Consider the following 26,495-nt stretch of genomic DNA (forward strand, 5'->3'; position numbering starts at 1 on the left):
TCACATAGAAGCAAATGAACTGGCTTTCCGACCATTCCTAGGCAAATATATTTTCAACATTTCTTTTTTTTTTTTTTTTTTTTTTTTTTTTTTAAGACATTCCCAGAAAAACTCATGTAAAATAAAAACCAAAAATATTTTATAAACTCAGTTCTGATGGATGTTAACTTTTTTTCAAATTCTCAATTTTGGGGATATAAACCTACAGCAATACAAATGTCAGTATTCAAGTACAAACACGTTTTATTCCTGAACTGTTGCCCATCAGCATTTACACAGACCTATGTACCATAATATGTTACTATTCAATCATAACTAACCATCAGCAATGTTCGGTTCCTGACCCTGTTAGACTGCATGCAATAAAATACAGTAAAACCTGTACAATCTGGCATCGTTTTGGACATGAAAATTGTGCCAGATTGACAGTTTCTGGATTACAGTTACTGTAAAAACACATCTAATACTATATTAAAGTAAAACTTTAAAATGTTTTTACTGCACAGTATAATAAACAATAATGCCTCAACAAAATCTGTACTGCTAGCACAAGATTGTTTATACCATTCCTATAGAAATATGTTCATACTCTACTTGCACAGGGGATTCAGGTGCTTGCTGCAGGCATTCACGTTTTCTCTGTGTTGCTTTTAAGTAGGCATCTTTTCTTTTCAGTATGTCAAATAGTTTGCATTGCAATTTTTGGTATAAGTTCAGCTTTGCATATTCTCTTTCGTGAGAGCGCACTGTGTGCACAATTTAGAACTCCGCTGGAATGTCTTGCTTTTGGCTGGATTAGACAGGTTTTACTGTATTGTTCTTTGCATGCCACACTCTAATCAGTTTATAGGTGGAGGGGGGTGGTGTAATACACAATGAGTAAAGAGTAATTTGGCATTGATTAAATTAAACAGATGTGAAAAATGTTAATTTTTTATTTACTTTCAATTCAATCCATTGCACACCCGACAAAAATGGTTTTCAAAAGGGAAAGAAACAGTACAAAAAAGTCACTTCATTTTCAATTAATTCACAGCTGTGGGATAATGCATTTTCTAAGCAATTATAATTTCCACAGTGGTCCATATTAAAATAACAAAAAAAAGCATTTTACAGAGCACGAACGTAATCATTCTGGAGCAATTCTCTATAAAGTCCTTTACAGTTCAACATACATTAAAGTATCATGCCCCAAAACCACTGTTCACCATGTAAAACAAACTGTTAAAAAAAAAAAAAAAGTGGTGAAAAAAACAGTGAAAAAAAGACAAGCATGTTGCCAGGAAAGAATAAAAAATAAATCTAAATGTTACTATAGGATTTTATGCTTCTCCAACACAAGCTACAACTAGTATCTCCCAAAATGATATTTTTATTTGAATTTGTATTTATTATTTTTTTTAAAAAGCAATCAGACAGCTGCTTCTACCATTACAGCATTATTCCAGTGCACAATTAGCAGCATTACCAAGACAAACTGCTAACTCTACCACCATTATTCTTACAGCATATCAAAACAAACCACAGCAGGTACCACACTGCTGTTACTGGCTAGAGAACGCTAGCATTTCTATATGTAATTATTACAATCAAAATTATCAATACATTTCTTCAGAAGCCTAAAAACACTCCCCAAAGACAACATGCCAAAGGCAACTCTTCAAGAATTAAACTTAGTTGAGACACAAATACACCAACCCACCCATTTAGCCTTGTAAAGATATTCACTACATTGTTGGACACTTCTTTGTAAAAACAAACTTAGTTTGTAAAATAAATTAGCTTGCTGCAGTCATGACGAGTATAACATTTTGTAAATGTATTTTTTAAAGTTCATGGATTTATTTTGTGTGTATGCTCATATGGCTTTGTTGCTCTGTCCTCATTCTTGCTCACAATGGACAGTCTGAATTCTCTCTTGGGGCAGTTACTCATCTGACCCCGCAGATCTCTTCTGCGCTCTCTTACGAGGTGACCTTCTTGGAGAGGCTTTATCTATGAAGGAAGCAGGCATATTATCAATACGGTCACTGGAGTTTTGTCAAGTCTTTAAACTCACTTGAAGAAAAGTCCCATAAAAACAGATATTAGTTTCACACAGCAATGATTTCTGGACAATATACCCACAGTAATTATTACATAAGGGTTTAACAACCAGATTGTTGATTGTCAGTCCTCAGTTCCACCCACAAACTGTAAAATGTCAGACAAGGTAGCGTTCAGTTCGAGGCTGATGTTCCAGATAGGAAGAACAAGTAGAAATAATTTACATACCCTAAACCTGCAAGGTATGTTAATATACATAAAACCACAAGGATATGAAACAGCACACTACAGGCAACAGTGCCACAATAAAGTAGACCATGACCTAAATCCTCTGCAAGTAGAATACCGCTCAATAGCTGCCCATGCACTGTTTTAACACATCTGAATAACCCTCAATATTATTAAAAGCCACACTATACAGCCTTAAGGAACAGTAGGAATCTCACCTCGTCTGCTCTGCACTGAAGGCACAAGGAAAGGAAGAAAGCAAAGCAAGGCAAAGAGAGAGATAGCAGAACATGTTAGAATATTAACAAAACAGTTACAATCATGTAGAAAACTTTTTGCGTCTACTGTACAGTGTGAAATGGAGGTCAGTTTAGAAAAAATCTTGAAAAGGCAACACAGAATCGCAATCAGAGTGGCAGGCAGTTACAGCAGCATTTAAAATGAATTATTCACATATGTCATCACATTCAGTTCAGCATCAAAATTACCCTCAATATTTAATTCTCTGTTAAAAGGCAACTTAAGTAGAGAAATGGGTTAACAGTCATTAACAGTTCAAACTATCATACATATTAAATTAACGAAAAAGCAGACTCAAAGCTGTAAAACTCATCTTACTGAAGTGACATTCTGGGACCGTGACCTGGCAAACACAATTTAAAAAAAAACACTTCATTTCTCTGACTTACTGGGCCACCACACTTTGCAGTACAGCTTGTTAATGCATAACATTGGGTAGGGAAGGGACTGAATTTCACTGCCCGCTTGCTTTTTTCTTTTCATGTAACATCGGAGACATTTTCAGCAAATCGTAGAAAAAAAAAAAACATGAACACACTAAATCCAATGTATTTGACTTGGTTATATTAGAACACTTATTTTGCATCATGTGTTTCAACACGTGTTTTTACAACATGTATAAATAAAGTGGATATAACATTTCAACCACTGAATTGATCAGGTAGTTTTTTTTTCCCCTTATTACTGATAATGGAATGAAGAACTTATTTTATTTATAAATATTTATTTGAGAAAATAGAGAGTAGTGTTCATTATTGCTGATAAAGACCCTGAGAAAACAGGTTTTTATACATGCATCTCTAAGTAAAATACATTTAAAAAATAAAACAAGTAAAACACTTAATGTTTACATTATTTTTATTTTTTTTTTAAATAGATTTTAGTAAAATTTATAGGAAGAGCGTCAACTATAGCCAACCCCCCCCCCCCCCCCCGAGATCCAGGGCGAGCAACCCACCGAAACGCTTGGTCCTTAAAAGGGTTAACCCTGTGAGGCAGTGGATAAAACGAAGGGAATAAAAGGCAATTTAATTAACCAAACACCAACAGACGTTTCAAACTAATCTTTCAGTGAAGGGAACTATACAAAAAAGCTGGTTTTCTGTAGCATGCTTTGTGCAAGAAAATATGCAAAATGCCTAAAAATGTATTATGATTAAGATTTATTGGGAATTCCAGTTTATTTTAATTCTTTACAAAATCAACTTGGAACAAACAATGAATGCACAACTTACTAATTTGGTTCAGAGTTTCTTGAGGAATCCAGCTCATGTCAACATCACTGTGATTAGATGTACCCATCTCTACCTTGGCAGCTGGTCTCCGTCTCTGAAGACAAACATATTACAAACTGTTTATTTCAAGAGTTCTACAAGGCTGTTCTAAATATGCATATTTTAGAAGGAAATCAAGGGCACTTACCAAGCCTGAAGCATTGTGAAACAATACTGCCATATTCTCAAAGCAGAATTCTCTTATGTGAATAGTTTATTTCTTAGCTTACCTTTCTAGACTCTAGAAGCTGATGTAGCCCAACGATGACAAGCAGACCAAGACCAGACAGGAACACATACAGGAAGACTCTGGGAAGAGGACAAGATACAAAATTATAAAGCCATTTATAGCTATACAGTATATGGATGGACCCAATTAATGGACAACAAGATTAGCCTTTTATATCTTGAATTTTATTATATCGTAATTTAAAAACACACTGCTGTGTAAAAGTCTTCAACATGTTGTATTTTTCTACTCTGATGCATTATGAGCATCAACAGTTTACTCAAAGCCTCCACTGGTGTTTTCTACTATTATAACAACCTTGACTTGTATAAATGAAAAACATTCAGTGAATAGCTTGCATCACTCGATTGTCAAGCAAAATCAACAAGTAGAGAGAAACATCTGTAATTGACAAACACAGGACTGGAAGACCCAAAAAGCCGTCTAACAAGGATGATCAATACAAGATGACGAGCACTGAATTAACAACAGAACTGGCAGAAGGCACAGGTGTCGTTTTATGAGTTTCATTAATAAATTGATTTAGTTAATATTGAAACATACAAAAGTACTCTATTTTAAATGTTAATAGCTAATTAGTCACAAAAACATATTCATCATAGGCAATCAAATTTTTAAATGAATGTTATCCATTAAAAAAAAAAAAAAAAAAAACATTCCAGCACCTCAAAACTGAACCCACCATACATATGCATCCAAACTCCTGCAGCTGCCTTTTATTCTTTATACTGTTCAAAACGTATTCTTTGGTAGCAGATTCAACATATTGCAATTGCATAAAATACACAGCACACTGTTTACATCTCCCAGCAGCTTGATCACATGACCTTAACAGTGCCCTGTTCTCAGAGCTCTTGCTTTATATCTGGTCTACAGGTAGGCAATATGTTGGCTCTGAATTGTGAATTTCTGCTTTGACTGACAGACAGTCTGCCAATGCTGCCTTGCTGTACTATTTTTCTGCAGTTACAGCTGCCACTGGCACCTGCTTTTTGCTATTAATAGAAAAAAAATACATAGAATGTCATTGCCACTGCGGCCCACCTGGGTCTGTGCCGCAGCCCACCTTTGGTCTACAGTATCAGTTTTTACCAGAAAGGTAGCGATTAATTGGGATGATGTTTGTCAGCCAAAAATGATAATGCAGTGAATTTGGAAAATAGCTTACACTGGAGTTTCATACTGATTGAAACACTAGCCTTGGCAAGTAAACAGGGTGTCTGAAACCTGCTTGTACAGGGAAATTTTTAAAAAGAGGTCAGGCTTAGTCCAGGCAAGGTATTCAACATGTTCATTAAAGCCTAAATTTAAATGAAAATACCTGGACCTGTCCCTGTATGTTTAGTGGTTTCATTCAAAGGCTGATGATAAATCCCCTACAATCTTTGTCCAATATTTTGTTAACACACACCTGTATATGAAAGTAATCTAATCTGAAAAGGTGATATGGTATGCTGCTCAGAGGAAATATACTGTCGACTCCGGTTAACACAAATTGCACAAAAAGTTGATGTTACATATAAAACAGCATCTCTTAATAGACATATCAATGCGATCGGGATTACTATGATCCAGATTTTGTTTTGGCAAGCCGATCGCACTTTTCATCTTTTGCGGTCCTATGTCAGACCAGGTCCGACATTAAAATTTTCCCTTTCCAGTCAGATGTCGAGACTTCAAGCAGACAACCTTGTACTTGGCTTGATTCATGCGTCCTTCACAAAGACAAATCTGCCCGATTCCAGCCTTGCTGAAGCACCCCCAGATGAGTCCAATTTTCAGCTTTGCCCAACATCTGGTCGTCTAATGGTTAGACAGAGACCTGGAGAGGCCTACAAGCCACAGTGTCTCGCACCCACTGTGAAATGTGGTGGAGGATCGGTGATGATCTGGGGGTGCTTCAGCAAGGCTGGAATCGGGCAGCTTTGGCATGAATCAAGCCAAGCACAAGGTTGTCCTGGAAGAAAACTTGCTTCCTTCTGCTCTGACAATGTTCCCCAACTCTGAGGATTGGTTTTTCCAGCAGGACAATGCTCCATGCCACACAGCCAGGTCAATCAAGGTGTAGATGGAGGACCACCAGATCAAGACCCTGTCATGGCCAGCCCAATCTCCAGACCTGAACCCCATTGAAAACCTCTGGAATGTGATCAAGAGGAAGATGGATGGTCACAAGCCATCAAACAAAGCTGAGCCGCTTGAATTTTTGCACCAGGAGTGGCATAAAGTCACCCAATATCAATGTGAAAGACTGGTGGAGAGCATGCCAAGACGCATGAAAGCTGTACTTGAAAATCAGGGTTATTCCACCAAATATTGATTTCTGAACTCTTCCTAAGTTAAAACATTAGTATTGTGTTGTTTAAAAATGAATATGAACTTATTTTCTTTGCATTATTCGAGGTCTGACAACACTGCATCTTTTTTGTTATTTTGACCAGTTGTCATTTTCTGCAAATAAATGCTCTAAATGACAATATTTTTATTTGGAATTTGGGAGAAATGTTGTCAGTAGTTTATAGAATAAAACAAAAATGTTCATTTTACCCAAACACATACCTATAAATAGTAAAACCAGAGAAACTGATAATTTTGCAGTGGTCTCTTAATTTTTTCCAGAGCTGTGTGTGTGTGTGTGTATATATATATATATATATATATATATATATATATATATATATATATATATATATATATATATATATATATATATATATATATATACACACACACACAACACTATATATATATATATATGCATTTTTGCATATTTGACACTGAATGTTATCAGATCTTCAAACAAAATCTAATATTAGATAAAATGGACCCTGAAGTAACTTACAAAAAATAGATGGTGAGTAAGTAGATTCAAGAAAATGCATAGAGTCCTTTTCTTCAATCAGTTGCCAGGTTTATTGAAATATGCAGGGAGTCTGGTCCCAGGTACAGGACAAACAACACTCAAAATTACAATGTTTGCGTGACATTAAATACCCTTCTGTATAGATGGTCCACCTCCCCTTTCTCTTACACTTAACCAATGGTCAAGGTACAACACTTTATTCTGTTAATTTAGAGTGTGTGTGTGTGTGTGTGTGTGTGTGTGTAGTCTAATGTGACAACCTCTGAACTCAGTGCATTCTTCACACTCCTGGAGACAAAAGGTCCATACATCTGCCTTTTGTTATCTCCTTGCGACCCCCTTTGATGCCAGTGGGATTATCTCTTTTGATCTCTGAAGTCTAGAGCCTGTTCCCTTCTAGTCCACAGCATTGTTATCTCATTAGCTTGCAGTCATTGTTGGGCAGTTTGTAGACGCATCGTCTCTATCAGTGGTTAGCAGTACATGCAATTTGAACCAAACAGTCTGCTATCTGCAATATTAGTCTCTTTTCAGAAAAGAACACCAGTATAGCTCTGCTAGTCCACATGCGTAGCAAACCCCTAATCAATTCTCAATCCATGTTTTCCAACAGACCCCAAGTAAACAACACACAAAATGTTGATACTTATTTCATTTATTTATTAGAGAAAGTTATGCAACACCCAATGCCCCTGTATGAAAAAGTAATTGCTCCCTTAAAGACTCGATAACTGGTTATGCCACCTTTAGCAGCAACAACTGCAACCGAACACTTCCTGTAGATATTTATCAGTATCTCAAAGCGCCGTGGAGAAGTTTTGACCCACTCCTTCATGCAGAAGTGCTTCAACTCAGTGACATTTGTGGGTTTGCGCATAAACTGCTTGTTTAAGGTCCTGCCACAGCATCTCAATGGGGTTTAGGGCTGGACTTTGACTAGGCCATTCCAAAACTTTAAATTTCTTGTTCTTCAACCATTCAGATGTAGACTTACTTGTGTGTTTCGGATCATTGTCTTGCTGCATGACCCAGCTGCACTTCAGCTTTAGCTCACAGAAGGTTGGCCTGACATTCTCCAGTAGAATTCTCTGATTGACAGCATAATTAATGGTTCCTTTAATGATGGCAAGTCGTCCCAAGTCCTGATGTAGCAAAGCATCCCCAAATCATGACACTACCACCACCATGCTTGAACGTTGGTATGAGGTTTTTACATTGGGATGCAGTGTTCGGTTTTCACCAGACATAACGGGGCCCATGTTAGTCAAAAAGTTCCACTTTTGACTCATCTGTCCATTGAACATTGTTTCAGAAGTCAAGGATCATCCATAAGCTTTTTGGCAAACTTGAGACGAGCATTCATGTTGTTCTTAGTGGGCAGTGGTTTCTGCATTGCTACTCTGCCACGAATCCCATTTTACCCAGTGTCTTTCGAGGCAAGAGAGATCTACAGATCCCTGGATGTTGTTCTAGGGTTCTTTGTGACTTCCTGGACAATTTTACGCCTTGCTCTTGGAGAGATTTTGGCAGGACAGCCACTCCAGGGAAGATTCACTATGGTCCCAAACTTTCTCCATTTGGTCAATATGGCTCTGACTATGGTTTGGTGGACCCTAGAGCCTTAGAAATGGCTTTGTAACCCTTTCCAGACCGACAGGCATCAACAACTTTTTCCGGAGGTCTTCCAGAATTTCTTTTGATCGTGGCATGATGTGCCTCTAGAACCTGTGTGCTGACAACTTCACTCTGATGGTAAGAGCCAAAGTTAGTCAGATTTATATTGGGCAGGGCCCCCCACAATTTCCACCTGGGGGACTGTGGCCTTAAATAAATCACATTACCTTCCAAAGTACAGACAGCACAGGCATGGTTCAGGGCTTAAATTCAAGGTGTAGCGTCAGAAGGGGGGTCATCATATCATTCTGTGCATGAAAGTAACAGAATTGGAATATACAGGGGAGTCATAAACCATTCTCTGTGTTTTCTTGGTTTCTGGTCTCCAACTTCCCCACTGACAAAGAATGCTTTTAAAAAGAGTCGTAAACTAAATACTGGACACACGGCTTATCTTCATGATCGCCGAATGACCCATTCGGCGCCACAAGCCAAACAATTCTAGGTGTCTTCATGCTAGACGGGAACCAGTCCTTGTTGTAAATCCAGCCGACAAGGGGCCACATCGGTACGAGAACAACCAATGAAAGACACTTCACGTGGACTCAGGCACTGCCCAAAATAACCAAACTAGCCAATCACAGGGTTGAAGAGAGAATCACAAAAACTGCTGACTTTCGAAATGTGAGCTGTGAGCTGCTGCTGCATGAGCGAGCTTCTGCTGTGTGCTGCTGTGAACAAAGTTGCAGAGTCATGGGAGCATACATGCTCGAATTCACAGAAGGCAAGGAAGAACCAATGTTCTGAATACTGGCTAGAATCATCTTCTGAGGAACAGCTCTGCCGTCTGTCACACGAGAGACTGGATCAGTAAGCGGGATACCGCATTAAAATCGGAAAGCGGATCTTTGTTTCCACGTATCTGCATGAAACTAACTGAAGCGAAGCCGTCAGTTATGTTTTTGGAAGATTCTGAGAGAATCGCCACAAGAACACTACAAAACTACATAACTTTTCAATTGCAACGCATTAGCTGAACTGAGTTACGTCTGATCAACGAAACCATTCCTAATGGGAAAACTGACAACGAAGAATGTTGCAAGCCTTGGAGATCAACAAGCCGATCTTCATTTGAAAAGAACTATTTGTATTACGAGCTTACGCAACACAATGCGTATTGCAAAATACCGTTTTCATTGGAACTTTGGATCGAGAGCTGCAGTGTTGATCAACACAGACGTGACTTCTGTATATGGAAATCGATAAGTACTCATCATATCTAATATTAAATACTTCATGGGACTTGAGAAAGTAACTGAAGCAACTACTATCAAGTGAAGTGGAAACTGTTCTAGGAATAGAATATAACTTCCTGTTTTTAGAGTGTGTACGAAATGTATTGTTGAAGTGTTGAATGAAATGTTTGTTTGGAATGTGCAACGCAAAAGGAGTTGCCTTGTAAATGCAGAGAATTTCATCATTGTCCCAGTTCTGAGATAATTTGAATGTATAATCAACTCAGGCTGATAACATATTAGATGGGTACATCACGCCTATACTAAATTAACACAGGAAAACTAATTTGCTTTAGGTACTGGAATGTTGGATTCTGTTCTGATTGGGAAGTTGAATGAATTCTCGTGCATATTTATATTAACGATTACAACGAGAAACGGGTATTGAAAATACTAATGCAAAGTAGACACTGTGTGATAAGACATATTCAGTATTAGTATATTAACCACGTATGCTAATGATGTTATGGTCGTTGTAATTATTTGACTATGGAATCAATGAACTGCATATTACTATTCACGCATCTCTCTAACCAATAGCCTTTCCTTTCTGTAATATTAGATTAGTTGTGTACGCATTTTTTTCCTTAAAATAAACTATTGCTTTATATTTCACACAGGTGTGGATGTCAATTGTTGTCTAGGGAATCCGAGTTCTACATGAGATCACCAAACTATTATGGTATGTCTCAGTTACTAACTTTTGGACATTCTTAAACAGCGTGCCTAGAGACTAATTTATACATAAATAAATTATACACCAAAGTCACTACAAAGGTAACCCCTTGAGTATCATCAGGACAAACTTCAGATTTGATAAGTCTTACTTAGTACCACAGTGGAGGGAGATAGCCAGAAAAAATACATAAAAAAAAAAAACCAAAAGCTTTTCATTTGTTTATATTCTATAGTCAATTTTTCAACTTGTAGCACATGGAGAGCCAGATTTTTTCCAATGCTTCCCCAACATGTCTACTACACTGAGTAAAAATTTCAAACTGATTGAACAAAAGGGATTCAATTCTACACAAGTTTTTACAAAGCTAGGCTCAAGGGTCCCCGAACCTCTCCAAAAATGAATATTGTGTAAATCTTTATGGCCAGTCATAAACTAGTTTCTTGAGCAAGTACTAAAAGGGATGTTACCTACTGGCAGCTCACATGCTATACATTGCCACATGAATTACATTTTGTAATCCTCTTTTTTGTCCAATATTTCAATCAAAAAGTGGCCTTTTTGAAGACCTTTGGGATGCCCGAACTGTATCCATGACGAGTATGCATGACTAGTGTTCTGCGATACCTCATTTAGACTACCTCGATACGATACCCTGCATAAGATCACAATATTATCACGATTCTTTGAATTGTCCATTACATCTTAAATGGCTATCTAATAATAATGTTCTCAAGTACAAAGTGTGGTAGATGCTAAAACACACTTAATGCTACAGCATGGTGGAATGCTGGCTGTTTTATTTTATTTTCTGTTGAAACAAGTTCTATTTTTATATAAGAAATACATAAAATAGTGTAATCAAAGTCATTGCCACTGACTACATTAAATACAACTGTAAAGAAAGCTTAGAATAAGACACTATTTGATGTAGTTCTTCTATAAAGAGAACTGTTAAAGCAGGAATGAGTGTAAAGAAAAACACCCAGTCCCACTGGCGTTTCAAAACTTACAGTACTGTAAAACAAAATACTTCTCAAAGCATGCTTTTTAATTCTAATCATAAAAGGAATTGCTGCAATGCTAAACTAGTGTAGCCTGACAGATTCATGTACTGAAATGTTAACATGAGCAGAGTAATGTGTTACATTGAGGAGAGACAGAATCATTACTTAAATTTTACAAAATAAGTTCAGCTGATGAAAAAAGTATTTCTGGCAACAAACTTCTTCTGATACTGTAGTACTGAAAACACATAACTATTAGAACATAATTATGTTTCATCTTAAGTCAAGCCTCTCTGTCAAAACAATGTTGCAGTGCACTTACATCTAAACATAATAAATGTTACGCAATTTTATTCAGACCATCATGCAAGCACTGATAATTTTGCGAAGAAAATAAATTAGACAAGACTTTTACAACTATATATTAGAGCAGATAGTTTACCTGCTGAACCGCATATGCACGTCTTGAACTTCATGTGGAAAAAAAAAAACAAACAAAAAAAAAAACTATGCTGCCTATGTATGTACTGTATGTTTCTGTGCTGAACCTGCAACAGTCAGATGTCCGTTTCCAGCATGAAAGCTAATTGTTTTACACACAAAATTGTTTCCCTCAAAATCCAAGGAATATATTAACAAGTCTGCAAAATAAATTTCTTGGTGAACTAACAAACGGCAATCTCAATAATACGTAAAACAAAAGATCAGCTACAGTAAAACTATTTTCACTAACTTACATGCTGTTGCTTCACTTCAGCAAAGAGATTGGGGTGGCAATCTGATAAATGCTTAAATAAATTGGTGGCGTTTCCTCCCTTGTTTTTAATTTCTTTCAAACACCTCCTACATTTTGGATGTCCACCTTCAACTGGATTGCCACTTTCTTAATGGCTAGCCAAAATAGTTCCACACTAGTGGAATTGGCTTTAGAAACCAGCTGTTCTCCCACATCTGCCATGGCGTTACTTGGGCAGTACTGTAATTACATTTTTACGAGAATGCGCGGCGCAGGAAAGTTACTTCTAGTATAATCAAAGTTTCTATTGTTTTTAAAGCACACAATGAAAGTTTTGTTTTGAAGTTTTAAACAAAAAAAAGAGTCGAAAAACAGGATATATATATAACCAAAAAAACAATCCCCCCCCCCGATGTTAGGTATAATTTTTGTATCATTATATTTCAATACCAAAATACCGCGGAACACTATGCATGACAAATACTCTCAATTCATATGCCACAACTGTCAGGCGCATTGCTCTCACATAACTGTGTGTTTATGAAGGAGAATGTTGCTACTGAGACTATTTTGTAGCTCTGAATTTAAAGTACCTGACTCTGTATTTGTGTTACTCACTTAGTTGAGTGTATGCTAATATCAAGCAGCAAAATTAGATTTTTTTTGGAAAAGTGTTTACTTTAAATATTTTCATGAACAAAAACTGTACAAAATGAATAAATTAACTAAATTTACATCCCTAAAGTGCTCGATGTTATAATAATAATACTAGTCGAGTCCTTTTATTAGGCATTTAAAATAGGACTACTACTAGTACGACTACTACCACTAATAATAAACGCCAGGTTCTGCTTTTAAACGTGATGATTCTCATATAACTAAACAATGTTTTCTAAAATGTAGGGAATTTATATAGAAATGGCACGTTTGTTGATGCCCAAATATGTTGCTTATACAGCAAGCCTTAATACTACTACTAATATTAATACTACTACTAATATTATTATTATGATGTTTTGGGTCATTATCTTGCTGAAGAATGAAGGGCTGCCCAACTAGCTGTAATCCTGATGGAATGGCATGCCTCTGAAGTATACTAAGATCACCAACTCTGTCACCAGCAAAGCAACCCCAGACCATGACACTGCCTCCTCCATGCTTGACATTGGGAACCACACATGCAGAACTCATGAGCTCACCCTCTCTGCGTCTTACAAATACTCAGTGGTTGGACCCAAATATTCCAAATTTGGACTCATCGGTCCATAAGACCAACTTCCACTCCTTAAACCTCCAGTTTCTGTGTTTTTTGGCCCAGACAAGTCTCTACCTCTTAATCTGCACTCTTCAATGGTTTCTTTGCAGCAATTCATCCAGCTAGGCCAGCTTCATGCAATCTCCTCTCCTGGCCTGCCTGACCTTGTTCGGTCCTCATGAGTGCCAGTTTCTTCAAGCCGTTTGATGGTCTTGGCCACAGCAGTTACAGACACTTGCAAAGTTCGTGTCTTAAAGATTGACCTTCATTTCTTAAATTACAGTATTTTTTTCTTTCTTACTGAGCGTATTTTGCCATTTTCTGCTCCCTTACATTCAGGAATGGCAAACTTGTGCCTATGCTACCTATATTTATAGTAATCATGGGCCCTCACCTGTTAACAATAATTGGTGACAAAAGGTTAATTAGGTAACATGCTAGTTAACTCAGAGAACATCTAAGAAAGACTTTTATACTTAGGCCAGTGATCTAACACCGTGTTACACACATTTCAGACTTTTAATTGACTTGGCCTTCAGACTGAAATCCCCTTGCTTTGGGTGACCACTTCATTGAAATTGACAAGATTTACATTTTAATTTAAAAATTTAATTTTTGAATGCAAAAAATGCATTTTTGAATTATGATTATCAGCTTATATAAGTACATATCATATAATGAAATATTAAGTGTTTATAGACAAGCTTATACAGTTAGAAGAATATCATGAAAAACCTGGTTTCAAGCAGGTGTACTCAAACTTTTGACTGGTACTGTGTGTGTGTATATATATATATATATATATATATATATATATATATATATTATACACACACACACACACACACACATACATACACACACACACACTGAAAAAAAACAAACGCAACATGCAACAATTTCAAAGATTTTACTGAGTTACAGTTCATAAGGAAATCAGTCAATTGAAATAAATTCGTTAGGCCCTAATCTACGGATTTCACATGACTGGGAATACAGATATGTATCTGTTGGTCACAGATACCTTAAAAAAAAAAGGTAGGGGCATGGATCAGAAAACCAGTCAGCATCTGGTGTGACCACCATTTGCCTCATGCAGTGCGACACATCTCCTTCGCACAGAGCTGAACAGGCTGTTGACTGTGGTCAGGGGAATGTTGTCTCACTCTTCAATGGCTGTGCGAAGTTGCTGTATATTGGCGGGAACTGGATGGCACAACAATGAGCCTCAGGTCCCCATCACGGTATCTCTGTGCATTCAAATTGCCATCGATAAAATGCAATTGTGTTCGTTGTCCATAGCTTCTGCCTACCCACACCATAACTCCACCGCCACCATGGGGCACTATGTTCACAACGCTGACATCAGCAAACCACTCGCCCACACACGCAGTCTGCCATTTGCCCGGTACAGCTGAAACCAGGATTCATCCCTGAAGAGCACAATTCTCCAGCATGCCAGTGACCATCGAAGGTGAGCATTTGCCCACTGAAGTCGGTTACGACGCCGAACTGCAGACAGGTCAAGACCCTGGTGAGGACGAAGAGCACGCAGATGAGCTTCATAGAGACTGTTTGACAGTTTGAGTAGAAATTCTTCGGTTGTGCAAACCCACAGTTTCATCAGCTGTCCGGGTGGCTGGTTTCAGACGATGTGGCAGGTGAAGCATGGTTAGCATGTGTTAGGGTTACATGTGGTCTGCGGTTGTGAGGCCGGTTGGACGCACTGCCAAATTCTCCAAAACGACGTTGGATGCGGCTTATGGTAGAGAAATGACCATTCAATTCTCTGGCAACAGCTCTGGTGGACATTCCTGCAGTCAGCATGCCAATTGCACGCTCCCTCAAAACTTGAGACATCTGTGGCATTGTGTTGTGTGACAAAACTGCACATTTTAGAGTGGCCTTTTATTGTCCCCAGCACAAGATGCACCTGTGTAATGATCATGCTGTTTAATCAGCTTCTTGATATGTCACACCTGTCAGGTGGATGGATTATCTTGGCAAAGAAGAAATGCTCACTAACAGGGATGCAAACAAATTTGTGCACAAAATGAGAGAAATAAGCTTTTTGTGCATACAGAAAATTTCTGGGATCTTATTTCAGCTCATGAAACATGGGACCAACACTTTACATGTTGCATTTATTTTTTTTTTAATTATTATTATATATATATATATATATATATATATATATACATATACACACAAATACATTATATACATATATATATATATATATATATATATATATATATATATACACACATACATACACATATATATATATATATATATATATATATATATATATATATATATATATATATATTATATATACATACACACACACACACACACCAAAAGACTGTGACATACCTGAAGTAAGGTAGCCCAAGACTGGTGTTAATCAGGGTCGGTGAAAGCAGCTGTCAACTAATGCTAATTTAAGGAATTATCCTAATTTTAGTGAATACAGAATTTAATTTAAGAAAATGCAATTAAAAAATATTAACTCACACCTTGCCATTATTAAGAGGTAGCAGAAATAGTTATGTGATCCAAGTTAAAAACTCACTCAGCACAAGTGTCAAATGAATGACCAAAATAGGATGAAACCACTCACGTTTCTCCATCCAAGCCATCTTCCTTCTCTGTGATAGTGACAGTTTGGTTAAAAACAGCATCTTGGAAAAGATTTCCCTGCAAAACATTTTGCATGAGCTGTTTAAAAACGCAAGAAATTTGTTAAACAAAGGAGTTCATTTTTTTCTGTTGTGAAAAACTCTGAAAAGGACACTGAGTTGCCAATAACTTTGTAAAGTTGATTGTAAAGCAGATATGGTATTCCACCAGCAGCCAGGTGACAACTTCACATTCCAACAGGCAATTCTGTCGACACTATGATTCTGGACCTGCATGGCTACTTACAACTTGGAATGAAATTTTACTGATGTAAATATGTTTTCTTCACTCACATTGGTGTCCTTGTAGTTGAGGTTAATGACAAGGCCAAAAGGACGACCTCCCATGGGCTCGGCTGGGATGAAAGAGTACTCGAAGGTGGCCTGTCTCTGAGACTGCACCATTGTGTTGAGCTGCAGAGCTGTGAAGTTCTGGATGTAGAACTGGTAGTCCTGTGGGTAGCGAAACGAGGCATCCAGGGATTCCACCACAAAGTCTTCGCTGCCTTTGTTGGTAAAACCAACAAGGAATTTCACAATGTTGTTTGCAGGAAAATCTAAATGACAATGCCCAAGTCAGAATATAAAAGGGAGAGGCAGTAACATTCAGCAAAGGATAAGGAGAGCACCATGTACAACACAATGACAGGAATTTCCAGGAGGAAAAACTTGGCAGCACTTGGAGATCTTAATCCTGGTACAAGCACATTTCATTAAGGTAATTTATGGAATATAATAATTCATGCATAGTGGGGGGGGGGGGGGGCATGCATTATATAGAATAGTGAAGGCAAGCCAAAACATGTTAAAGAGTTAAGGCAATTTATTAAAGCCCTGTTCGCATCAGAACAATACTGTGTCAATAAAATCTGTTTTGGTTTAGCATATACTGATACGATAACACTTACTGTCCTAACTCACTTTTCAACTCCAGTACAAGACTGATACTGCTGCGCTATAACTGTCCACATTTAAGCTGTCTTATACCAGTACACTTACATCAAAGATACTCTGTATTACACACTCCATTGATCTCTGTGGCATATAGAGAGCTCAGGATTTTCTATTGACAGTCAGTGGTGTGGTGTTGGATTGAGATGCTTTGAGCTTAAATATAAAAAAAAAAAAAAACTGTCTATTTTAGTATTGCCCAGGGTGTCTTGACAAAAAACATAACCCGTTTTTGCACTTTTGCATTACCAAAGATGGCGCGATGGCACATGCGCAGTACTAAACGGGTGCAATTATAAAAACTGGATTTATTAGCCGTCAGTTTTTACGTTTACTACTGTAACTCATCTGTAAATATAAAAACAATACAGTCATTAAACAAGCATGACTGAAGTAAAGGTGGTTGAGAATCTTGATAATATGACTATCCCTGATTTTAAGTGTTTCATGCCTCACTCATCCATTCTGTTGTTGTACCGATCCAGTTGTCCACACTGAGACGGATCGCAACTGTACCGGTGTCATGGGAAATAAGTTAGCAGTGAATTAAGTTAGTGTTTGCCTTTTTTAACCTTTCTGCGCACATGCAAATTTTAGAAATTGAAGGCAAGATTTTACAGGTGCCATTTGTATTTTTTTAAGAAACTAAAACAAGTATTGCAGACATTTTTTTGTTTAAAAATGTGATGTTTGACATCATATTTATCGAAGTGTATTGCAGACGCATTTTTCTGTTTAAAAAATGTGCAGTCTTATTTAATCGAAGTGTAAATGTACGTTTAAGATTTATAAATACATTTTATTTAAAGTAAAGCGCTCGCTGTGTTTGGATGTGCAGTGTGGTTTTTAGCAAAAATAAACATTGTCAGTATAATATGTTTATCACTACTTGCCAGTGTATTTCCTTTAAAAAATGCTGTCATATTATACTGTGGCTTAAGAAAATAAGCGTTTATTCTATGTAGGCTCAAGTTTAACTAAGTTATTATTTTCACAGTAAAATGCTCGGTTGTTTTGTATTTTTTTTTTTTAAATAAATGTTATGAGGAAGTGGGTACAAACACTTGTTGATAGAAAGAACACTTTGATGTTTTAAATCAAGTCTACGTGTGGGAATATCTAAACCTGTTTTAATATATACAGAAAACATATACGTTTTTAGTGAAAGATGGTGTTTTAAGAGATATATAGACAGATCATTTGAGAAACGCACAAAACGACTGGCTTCCTATACATTCATACGAAGAAACACATGCAGACTTCATATATATGGACATGCATATACACACCTGTATCATGCATGATAAATTAGAGTGCAGTGCTTACAGATTGATGCTTGTGATGCGGTCTAGTTTTGTTTTTTGTATATTAAAATAAATTGTTTTAGATTTTGCGCCTTTTTTGGGGTGGGAGGGAAGTATACATTATAGAGGGGAGGGGTTTGTGACTTGTTTCTGATATGTCGTAAAATAATATTGTATTTATTTCTCGCTCGGTAGTATTTGTACAAAGAAAACCTATAGTGTTTACAATCACATATATATACACACACACACACATATATACATACATACATACATACATACACACTTACATATATATATACATATATACACACACACACATATATATACATATACACATACATATATATTACAAATGGTACACAATGGTGCGATAGCAACAACACATGCAACAGACTTTAAGTTATCTTTTCATTCCGTCAAAAAATAAATTAAATAAAACCTGAATGGCCTCAAAACGGGCAGCATGTACCTTGAGTGTCTGTCCCTCCCCCGCTGGACCTACCCTCTCCTTTGACAAACAAGATGGTTGTGTCAGCATTGGGAGAGGCTTTGGCTTCCCCGGACGATGCATCTTCTTCCTCTTTTTCCTCAGTCTGAAAACAAATTTTGAAAATAGGATTATTACCAGAGAGATTACAATCTGTACTGCACACAAGAGTAAAACATTGTGCATCTCAAATCCCAGTTTCCACTCACAAACCTAAATCTAACACAGGCCTTAAAGTTAATGTTGGTTTACTGGCCAAAGTTTACAGTGGATCACGTGCTGACATGGACACTTCAAACTCGTGTGAAATTACTTAGGATCACTTTCCACTAGAAAAGAGAATGTTAAAGTACTACAGGCCACCTGCCAATTTCATCCTAAACTGTAATCAATAGGCAGAGACCTTGTCAAAACAGCTCACTTAGCTGATGTGGGTTAGAAAAGGGTTAAATATTGATGGAAACTACTTTTGTCTGCGTAGCAACAAAACAGCTACATTAAGAATGAATATAATCGGGGGTTTACGAGAACGACCAATTTGTGATTTGATGCAAGGTGAAAGGTAAGCAAGAAGTATGTCTGTCTGAAGAGGGTACACTTTGGTTTAACTCAAGAACATGCGCTCTGCTTACACAGGAAATACTGCTGTTGACTACAATTAGCAAGTTAACCAGTCAGCATATACATTTAGGCACAGGAGAGAGACGAGCTCCAAGTTCTCCAGGTGACCTTAACCCTTTCCAGTCCGATGTCGGACCCTGTCCAACATCATCAAGAAGACATCAAACACAGGTCTCTAGTTGTTTTTTCTCCGGAAAAAAAGCCGAGAAAACCTTTCAATGGCCGAGTGAAACCGTTAGGAACCGAGAGAAAAAAGGGGCGTCTCAGCAATACACATAGCCCCTGCACCAGAGAGAACACAGACAACAAACAAAGATAGCTGCTTCAGCATTCCAGCGCTCAAAAGAATATCACCGACATTTGCAGAGCTTTTTAAGATGTTACAGTAATAAAATAATGACTTGGATCGCATTATTGAGGAGTCTGGTGATAAAAGGTATGAAGAGGTATGTGAAATACAGCGAACAAGGGCAAGGGCTTGGTTGGAGATGCAGTACTGAGTGTCCTTTTGCTATGCAATGCCTTTTAAACCTGTTTTACTCCAAAATTTTAAACCGTGCGTGTAAAATAAACAGCGCGTGTGAAAATAAATTGGACCTGACGTGCCTGACAAGCGCTGAATAAATGGAACGCAAAGGGTTAAAGGTGTACTCCAACACGCTCCCACAAGGATGGGTATTTGAACTCTACCTTTACTTCTGTAATAACTAGTACTACTTTATTTTGTACAATGTTTAAATAATGTGTGTAACTATTGAATATTGGAATCAAATTGGAATAAATTCTTAATTACTTTTGGTTATAAAACAAAATTAGTTGTTTTCTTAAACAGACACTTAAACTATATCAGGACCAAAAGGCCTTTTTTCTTTTATTGCTGCTGCTCTAGATGTGATCCTACCAGAAATAAAAGCCAAAGAATATTATGTACACTATAATATGGGTCTTTTATCTGCTAGGGTAATAAATCCACCAGATAGTCTAAACTAGGTTGATTGAAACTATTAATTAAATATATCTGCAACTAAAACCCACCACCCACTTCATATCTAAAAAAAATCATGCACACTCTTCCTCACCAACTCTGTAGTTTCATCATCTTCTACTTCAGCTTCATCATCTTCGTCCTCCGCAATAATATCTTCTGCTGCCTCCTCATCCTCTGTAGCATCTTGAGCTGCCACAAGGGGTCCTGCAGTCATTAAAAAAATGCAAACAGAACACAATCAAAAACTTATTAATCACAAAAATGCTGATTCTAATCAAGGGTCAAGATTTAATGAAAGCCTGTAAATAAACAAACTCTGACCCACTTTAAAACAATATGACGGTCCTACTTTTTCACAAATAGTTCAAAGTTTATAAAAAGGCAATCACCACAGCAATGTATTTTATTCTATTCTCTGTCTATCTGTCGCTTCATTGGTGCACTGTGGGTTTTAATGCCTGTAGTAGGTGTGGTATGGTATCAATTCCATGGTGGGGTTAAAAATAACGTTAATGGCCAGCATTTTTTTCAGAGTTGGTTCTATATTTAAAATAACAGCTCTACACAACGGAGCCAGACGTCCGAGTTTGTTCTACATTTAAAATTGGCACCTCTAAACAAAGAAAGCCACGTTTGGAAGTACTTTGAGGAACCAGACTAGAAAACCATGGTATGTAAATGCTTCAGTCTGAAATGAAAACATTCAGAATTATTGTGGATGGAGATACTGACAGCAATAACAAGCAAACATTCATAACAACATTTGCTATAGATTTTGCCGAACAGGGCGTGATCATGTTATCCACTATGAGGACAGTGCGTGTGAATGCAGCATTTTTGAAAACGATGCAAGATTATCCCAATACTGTGTCGACCAATAAAACAATAACAGGAAGGCTGGAAAAACAAAGAATCGTGCTGCAGCTGTCCATACAAAACTTGTTTAGTACAGTTTTTATTTGTATGTTAGAACTACTGCACTAAAGTAAAGAACCCGAGACACACTTCAAACAGGTAGGCCAGGCATCTCTTCACAATTTAATGTAAAGTTGTGTGGCTATGTGAATTTGAATACTTTATGTTATTTAGAAATACTTGACCATATGCAAGTAACTACAGAAGGTGGCAAGCATTATATTAATTACTGTGTGTTAATTTGGCATTTAAAATAAGATTCGTGGCAATGTTTGGGAGGTTTATAAACACTAGTATGGTATGTAGAGGACAGTGGCGTTTGAGCTGATACTCAAATTGTAATACTCAAATACTCATCTCGAGCAACAACAGAAATAAAAACAAAACACAGCTACTATCAAAGACCGCAAACTTTTAACTCTTTGAGGCAGACTTTTTAATATCAGGTCACAGTGCTCTTTAAAATTCAAAAATATTGTGCTATTTTATCCCTGGCAATTACCTTTTCCAGAATTGAATGTATTTAAAACTTTTTTTCAATTGTCAGCACAACTCACTTTCGCGCTGTACAGTGGGTGATGTTCGTCTTTTTTTTTTTGAAAACTAAATCATTTTGGGCAAAGTTACTTAAAACAAAAAAATTAAAAACTAGGGCTGTCAGTATCAGAATGTAATATAAAAGAGTGTGTGTGTGTATATACAGATATGGTTTAAAATGCCAACATTGAAAAGTTTAAATGTTCATAAAAATTTACCAAAAGCCCATCCCTACATGCTCTGATCCCAAGCCAAATTCCTCTTTTATCCCAGGAACTCAAGAGAAGATGTCAATGAGCTACCAGCATTTGGAAGACATAAGCAAACTCTGCAAGTGTCAATCTAAGCTCACCAGGTGCCTAGTCAGAAGAGTCCACTGCAGCGTGATGAAGAGGCACAGTCCTTGCCAGTTTTACCTCCCTAACCCACGTAAGAGCCTGAGCCAATGCGACACTCCCTCCAGAGTCCACAGCGATGACCAGCAAATTTGCACAGCCAGGACACAAAGCTGCGCTCCTGACTAAAGGCCAGTGCACAATGCATCCGAATTTAACATGTTTCTAAAAGAGGAAAAAAAAGGGACCTGTGCATTCCCTACTGCACCTTGCAATAGTCATACGATGGTGATGCACCAATTTTGGAATCTAAACAAGTTCGATTTGATTCGATTTGACGTGCATTAAATACACTGACCAATGAAAAATGACTGGGAAGACACATGGATTCTTGCAGTTCCCTGAATAAAATGGAAAATCTAATTGTGTATGTCAAACAAAAATTAACTTGATAAACCCAAAGATTACAAAGACTTTGGGGGAAAAAAAAAAAAACATGGAAATACATTGCCGCAGACTTCAGCATGAATGATATGCACTAAAAACGTGGATTTTTTGCAGTATAGGTTATTACAAGCATATACTTTTTATTTCAAATGTAGTCAAGGAAGTAAAGAAACAATGGCCTAACCAGGAGACATATAGAGAAAGAAGCGTGACCGGGCAAGAGTGGTCAGGGCTTAACAGTCAGAAAAGAGGGGCAGTACATGGATGTGATGGAATTTCTGGCTCCATACACAGAGAGTAGCAGAACGTCACACAGTACGTTTACATGACAAAGCATTTTCCGAAACTAACGTTTTCAGGAAACTGAATCAGAAAACTGATTTTCTTAAAAAACTTCACTTTTCTGTGTTTACATTTAACGATTGAAAATCAAATTAGAATGCAACTGTATACATGGATTCAAGTTTTCGGAAAACGCAGGATATTTTCACATGCAAAGTACTGTTGTAGCCTATACTATTTGAACAGACCGGACATTTCTGCAACAGAACGAAGAACAATCCAATGACAAGTGCTTTATCAAAGTGTCAGGTCTTAAATTCAAAGATTACTATCCTATACCTCTATTCAGGTTCCCCACAATGTTCAGTCAGCCTTTCCAACAGCTCATCCTGGTCTATATTACCAGTTTCTTTTGCAGATATTATTTCAAAGTATCACAATTTTAAAACTGGAAAACATTTGCTGCTTCACTATGGGCTATTAACAAAAACATACAGACTTTAAACAAATGTATTACTTTATCCCTAACTTTTTAATTTGGGATTAGTTTTCCGAAAAATATCAGAATTCTTATGCTCATGTAAATGCACTGTTGTAAAGTATTTTCGGTAGCTCATTGCTAGCTTCCCAACTTGTAGATATATTACAGGAGCGAGTGTTTGAAAAATGAAATATTGGTCATATGGTTTCTGTTGCTATGACAACAGTGTTGTGCAAGATCATGTTTATTTTTTTATTATGTAATGCGTAACATTATTATAGATCTAGTACAGTGGTCTTCAAAGTGGTGCCCGCAGGCAAATTAGTGCCCGCGATGCAAGGCCATCGTGCCCACGGCAGCTGTTCTTAAATTATGGGTCCTGAACACAATTCTGGTGGGTCCTAGCGTGGGAAAATGAATAAAGCTTTAAACACGTTTTCCAACAAAATCATCACAGCAGTCTGTTGACAGCGCTGCTCGCTTATGCTGTGCTTGTATGTACTCTACATTTTCTCTGCCGTAGCCCAATCATAAGTTAGCTGGGTGAGACATAAAATGTGTCTGTTTTAGCTGCAGATACTGACAGTAAGTTTAACCAACAGGAGAGTCAAATATCTGCCACGTTTTACGCAGCTGTCCAATCATAAGCAAGCAGTGGGTGTACACGGTGCATGAAAAATTGACAGATCTGACAGCTCTCCAATCATTCGTGAGCAGAGGCTGGGCATTAATATGCCGGGTAAGCACTGAATTTCACCGACTTAAGAGAAAAATATACATTTCAGTATTTAGAATTTAATTCTCTCCATCTATATATTTTTTAATTTCACCAGACAAGTGAAAATACTTAGTAGATTTAGTTACGAACCCACGTTATCTCAACAATTGATCTGGAGATGACGATCTTTAAAACACAGAAGTGTTGACAAATTGGCCAAGCTGAAACAATGCGAGATGTTATCTTTACTTTTATTTTATTCACGGTTATCTGTGTAAACATGCTACTCCAAAATATGTGCATTACGTATTTTATACAAATTATTTAAAACAATAAACGCAGCACGCACAATTAATGTCTGATACTTGGCCTTATCAGAGTTAGACAAGAATAACTCCCACTAAATCTCTCTCATCAAAATGGATTTAATTAGGAGTTTTTGCCACTGATCAACACAAAAAAAGTCCATAATGTTAAAGTGAAAAATAAAATCTACAAGTTTTTCTAAATTAATTACAAATACAAAACAGAAAATAATTGATTGCATAAGTATTCACCCCCTTGAGTTAATATTTGATAGAGGCACCTTTGGCAGCAATTACAGCCACAGCAAGCATGGATTTCACGATTTCCATGGTAACTTAACATTAAAAAATGCACGTATTAATCATTTGCTTGACCAGCAGAAAACTTGTTATATGAGATTCTGTTGAACTTGCTTACATAGACCAGCACTATATTTAGCTCTTGTTGATAGGCTGACCTGTAGTAAAAATCCCCTGAATGTTTATTTTGCCAAATTACCCTTTGTATTTTTTCATTATGAAAGTTGTTTTTAAAAATGTGCTTTTTTATTCAATTTTAGTTTTACAATGGAAAAGTCACATTTTATTTCTGTAACAATGAGTGTGTGAATCACTCAGAAAACACTGATTTGCATTCCTCAACACTAAAGCATAACATACCTCCTGGCTCACAATACTGCCAGTTTCAAGCAACTCAGCAAATTAGTATTTTTTTCATGCAAACTTGCTTTTTCTGAATGTTAAAAAAAAAAAAAAACATTTTTATGTAGTATCTCATTGCTGTCATGTTTACATTTTATAGCTTTCATTTTGAACATTTCATAAGATTACAATTGTGTAATTGTAATTACAATGTAACTGTAGCTCAACCTTGGCACGTCTGCATAATTGTAACTAACTGAACAAGCAGCACTGCAATTGAAATTTCAGCATGCAGGTTGTTAATTACAACTTACCCCAGATCTGCTACATACACCCTTTAGTATTCGGACCACACGATTTCAAATTCCGTCATAGGAACATGGCATCGGTCTAACACAGATATAGTTGACTTTTAAAAAAAAAACTTTTTTTTTTTATGTTTAAATCCAGCAAAGTCCGCTATAAAAAACCCGAAGCCACGGTTTGTATTAGTACATCTTTCACAGCTGAGTGTCACTACAAAGAGCAGGTAGAAAATGATATCGCGACAATCCAAAAACGATTCTGTAGCATAATCTGCACGTATCTTTAAAGGTTTATATAAACATTTGACTATGGTTGTATCAGAGTATTCGCCAGTATAAGGACACGTCAGCGGTATCTCTTGGCAAAGACGAAGCTTCTGTATTTATGTTTTTTTTTCAGTCCGTGTAGAAAACAATTCAAAACTGTCAATGTCTTATTTTTACAAAGGAACAGTTAATTGCGGCCCAGCAAATTGATCAGTTTAGTATTAATTGAAAATAACAGAAAAGACGTTTCTTTCTTCCTGCATTAGCAGCTACCTACAGTACACAATATACAAGTACGCTATATTAAAATTCCCCACGTTGCACTATATATTCGGACACAATATGCACCGCTCCAATTTCCAACTGTTAGTGTTGTACTACCAGAGAACTACACATGCATGCTGGACTGTTCGCGTTTAATTTCTCAGTCAATTCTAACATGAACTAAATGAGACTAAAATCTATATGTTTTCTTTTTCATTCAAAATTAAGGATTTTACCTCTGCTGTTGAAAATAATTGTTGCAGGGAACGCTAGGAGGACGAGTAAAACTAATTTTGGCAGTAATTTCACCATGTTTTCTGGAAAATGGGTTTCAGATTGCTGTCGATTGTACCGTGGTGTGTTCTCCCCTTCCAAACCACTTCCTACGCTTGCAAATGGCGTTTATTGTTCATCC

General features: G+C 37.0%; 1 protein-coding gene across 4 annotated transcripts; it reads right to left on the bottom strand.

Annotated features, from left to right (window-relative positions):
* Window positions 1-917: 917 nt before the first annotated feature.
* On the bottom strand, window positions 918-26,495 carry LOC121313140 (translocon-associated protein subunit alpha-like). 4 transcript variants are annotated; one of them, XM_041245351.1, is made up of 9 exons: window positions 26,317-26,495; window positions 20,674-20,786; window positions 18,989-19,079; window positions 16,523-16,785; window positions 16,171-16,247; window positions 4,079-4,157; window positions 3,810-3,903; window positions 2,493-2,507; window positions 918-1,995 (listed from the first exon to the last, which is right to left on the bottom strand). In XM_041245351.1, exons 1-9 carry the CDS (start codon window positions 26,390-26,392, stop codon window positions 1,928-1,930), a joined length of 876 nt encoding a protein of 291 aa, XP_041101285.1. In that variant the 5' UTR covers window positions 26,393-26,495; the 3' UTR covers window positions 918-1,927. The 4 variants fall into 4 exon arrangements, with proteins under 4 accessions (XP_041101285.1, XP_041101283.1, XP_041101284.1 ...); XM_041245349.1 differs by having other exon boundaries at window positions 18,956-19,079; XM_041245350.1 differs by lacking the exon at window positions 2,493-2,507 and having other exon boundaries at window positions 18,956-19,079; window positions 26,317-26,494.

Source organism: Polyodon spathula, chromosome 3 (assembly GCF_017654505.1).
Source record: "Polyodon spathula isolate WHYD16114869_AA chromosome 3, ASM1765450v1, whole genome shotgun sequence".
NCBI lineage: Eukaryota > Metazoa > Chordata > Actinopteri > Acipenseriformes > Polyodontidae > Polyodon > Polyodon spathula.